Source organism: Arachis ipaensis, chromosome B06, assembly GCF_000816755.2.
Source record: "Arachis ipaensis cultivar K30076 chromosome B06, Araip1.1, whole genome shotgun sequence".
Lineage (NCBI taxonomy): Eukaryota > Viridiplantae > Streptophyta > Magnoliopsida > Fabales > Fabaceae > Arachis > Arachis ipaensis.
The window spans coordinates 136,277,885-136,281,456 of NC_029790.2; the positions used below are offsets into that span (position 1 = coordinate 136,277,885).

The 3,572-nt window shown below is 30.3% G+C and overlaps 1 protein-coding gene across 1 annotated transcript in view; it reads right to left on the bottom strand.

The window, feature by feature from the left end:
- LOC107647786 (LEAF RUST 10 DISEASE-RESISTANCE LOCUS RECEPTOR-LIKE PROTEIN KINASE-like 2.2) overlaps positions 1,248 to 3,572 on the bottom strand; it is a 4,390-nt gene continuing 2,065 nt past the window's right edge. Inside the window, exon 3 of the mRNA XM_016351834.2 lies at positions 1,248 to 2,681. Coding sequence (XP_016207320.2) covers positions 1,414 to 2,681 — 1,268 coding nt within the window. The 3' untranslated portion in view covers positions 1,248 to 1,413. The remainder of the gene's footprint in view (positions 2,682 to 3,572) is intronic.

A 3,572-nucleotide genomic window follows, 5' to 3' on the forward strand; every position in this document is an offset into this window, starting at 1 on the left:
CTATATTTTTCTTTATTAGTATTATTTGTGTTTCTCCTTCTCGGGTAGTAAGCTTCATCTACATGCATGCTACCAATCTCACCATAACATTCAATTAACTTAAAATAATTTTCATAATTTATGTGATCAACAAATTTCACCCTTAAGCTAGAGGGAACATAAGTACTACCAGAAATAATCAGTCTCACAAAATTAATTCGTGTGGCTTGATGAGAAGCTCATGCTTGTTTCTTGGGCTTGGATAGGTTTAAAACTTTCCAAAAATCGCATGCAAAAGGTACCAGAAGAATTTTATAATTTGATCATTTTTTTATATTTTGGGCTCTGGTAATAATTAAAACCCATTTCTGTGTTTTTTTTTAGTCTGAAAAACTATAGTTTATTTCTTGGAAAAAATAATAGAGATGAATTTTATTTAAAATTAAGAAAATACTGTAACTAAATTTATAATATTAATTAAGTATTTTGATTTTATTTAAAGAATATGTTATAATTTAATTTAATTTAATTTATAATATTAGTTACATTTATTGCGTATTTTGAATAATTAGTTTGCTTTTTATTAGTTGTGTTTCAACTTTTGGTATTGAGATTCACATGCTAATATTATCATAATATACAATTAACTTAAAATAATTTGCATACTTTTTGTGATCAACAAATTTCATCCTTAAGTAGCGTTTGTTTTGAGGTACTGAGACAGAGATTGAGAGACTGAGATAGTTCAGAGACTGGTACTAAAATTTCTGTCTCTGTCTCTAAAATTTCAGTATTTCAGTACCTCCAAAAAGTAGGGACACAGGGGACTGAAATTTTTAGAGATGGAGACTGAAACTTTAATAACATTTTATACCTAAAATACTTTCATTTCAATTAATTAATTTTAATTTTACCCTTTGTGCAAATTAAATTAGAGTTTTATTCTTGTTTCAATTCCTGTCTCCCATTTTACACCAAACAGAATACTGAGATTTATTTCAATCCCTGTCTCTTAGTCTCTGTCTCTCAGTCTCATTTTTTCCGTCTCTGTCTCTCTACCAAACGCTACCTAAATTAGGGGGAACATAAGTAAACATGCCAGAAATGATCAGTCTCACAAAATTAGTCTCCTTCTGGTATTGGTTATATTAACTATTCTGCATTCTCTAGCCATTGTATATATTATTGAGTTACAACTAAACAAAGATTATATTTAGTTTATTCTATCAAAATAATAATATTATTACAAGCGTGCCCACAAAGAAATAATCAAATTGTCATTTGACTGGTTTTAATAAACAAAAGCGTACAACACATACATAAATATAAATAAAAATACAATATAAAAAAATATCACACTTGCTATACTTGTCCATTTACTTAACAATTAACATAATAAGAAACAAGATCATAGAAAGCAAATTGGACTAGTCATCATTCAGAAAACTTCAACAGAGGGTTAGTTGCAATTTCCTCCTCAAAACTTGAAGAGCCAGAAGAATTGTTTGAAGTAGTTTCTCCTGAGTTAATCTCAGAATCTCTCTGAATAATATCATTTGGATAATAGGAAGGCTTTGGAGGCATTTCAATACTTGCAGCATCCCCTTCTAACATTTCCACTACTTTATTCATTGAAGGGCGATCACTTGGCTTCAATTGTATACACCACAGTGCAGTTGTAAACATCTTTTTTGCTAGTTCGCTCGTTTCTTCATGCATCAAAATTTCCAACTCTATCTCATCACTTTTTTGAGCCAATTGATCGTATATCCAAAATGGAAAGTAAAATTGGCTTGAATGCTCTGCTTTTGGATTCGAGTTTCTTCTTTGACTTGCCATTTCCATCAAAAGCATTCCAAAGCTATAGACATCAGCCTTGTAAGATACTGCTCCAATATTTTTGTAGAACAATTCCGGAGCCATGTAACCAATTGTTCCTCTTGCTGCTGTCAAAGATACAATACTGTTATCAAGAGGGTTAAGCTTTGCAAGACCAAAGTCTGACACCTTAGGAATGAAGTTCTCATCAAGAAGAATGTTATGAGGCTTGATATCAAAATGCAAAATTTGCATGTCACAACCTTCGTGCAGATAAGCTATACCACGAGCCACACCAAGAGATATTTCAAAAAGTTTCTGGTATGTCAATGATACACTATCCACTTTGGAGAAGATAAACTTATCTAGAGAACCATTCGGCATAAATTCATATACAAGAGCGCGTTTTGAACCTTTTACACAAAATCCAATCAACCTTACCACATTGGCATGATGTATTCTACCAATTGTAGCAACTTCACTGATGAAATCTTGACCATTACCTTTGGCTTTACCCAACATTTTTATGGCTACAAAAGGTCCACTTCGTAGCTTTCCCTTATACACTGAGCCGAATCCTCCTTCTCCCAACTTTTCCTTAAAATCTTCTGTCATCTTCTTTATCTCTTTATACGAATACCTTATTGGAATGAGATCATTCCCTTGTAAAAATTCCTCAATGTTTTCATAAATTGATGCATGTCTTCTTTGGCATGTGTAGTAGATCAACACTAAGAAAAAAAGTATGAGACTCAATACGTATTTGACCACCATGAATGGCACCATAAACACTCCCGTGAATACTCCTGCCTTAATGATAGCTAATACATCCTCTTTATTGAAGGACTCGCCGCCACTATCTTTTCCTACTACTTTTCGAAATCCTGGGTAAAATATCAAATAAAATATCAATCAATTCAAATATATTTGTTGCTAACGAACACATTAAAGTTGAACATGGTGTTCAAAGAATGTAATTTGATTTTCGATAGCTGTAAAAATAGTTTTACATAAATAATTAACGGTGGAAACTCAGGTGCAGTGCAGTCGACTTTGTCGTTAGATAAAAATTTAGTCAAATCAATCAAATCATCTAACAACTTTCAGTTATTAACTTTATCTAAAGTCGAAAGCACCTGAGTTTTCACCACAATTAATTGAATAAAAACAACTACTGATAATTTAACTCTTAAAAAATAATTAGAAGAATGGCAAATTAATTAGTCTTTGAAAGATATTTTATGTTTTGTGGTACCCTAATAATATCTTCTTAATTAGTCACATTAGGACACAATATGGAAATCACACCCTGCAATAGAAAATATTTGCTGAGGAATGAGAAATCTACCTTTCAAAATTCCATACGCGTAATCTGTAGAGAAGAATTTGTGAAAAATTAGAAACATGGCAAAGACAATAAACTAGCATTAATCGATGCACAACAGTAATGCTCACTCCTTTTCAAAATAATTAGATTGTCTATTTTTTAGGTCCATTCATCTGGATAATTCTTCTGTTTAAAGACATTAAATTTTTAATAAATTTAAAAACGTAAAAGAGAGACTTATTTTAAAATGAATAAAATAATTAAGTAGTATTTTATTGCTTTGTATTATTTTATGTTGAGTAATATTTTAAATTAATTTCCAAAAAATATTTAGTTGGACAATTTGATTTTTAATAAATTTTAATTACTAAATCAATTTTTAACTTTGTATTTTATTACACATATCAATTTTCATGTCAGATTTTAATAAAAAATTAAACAAATTAGT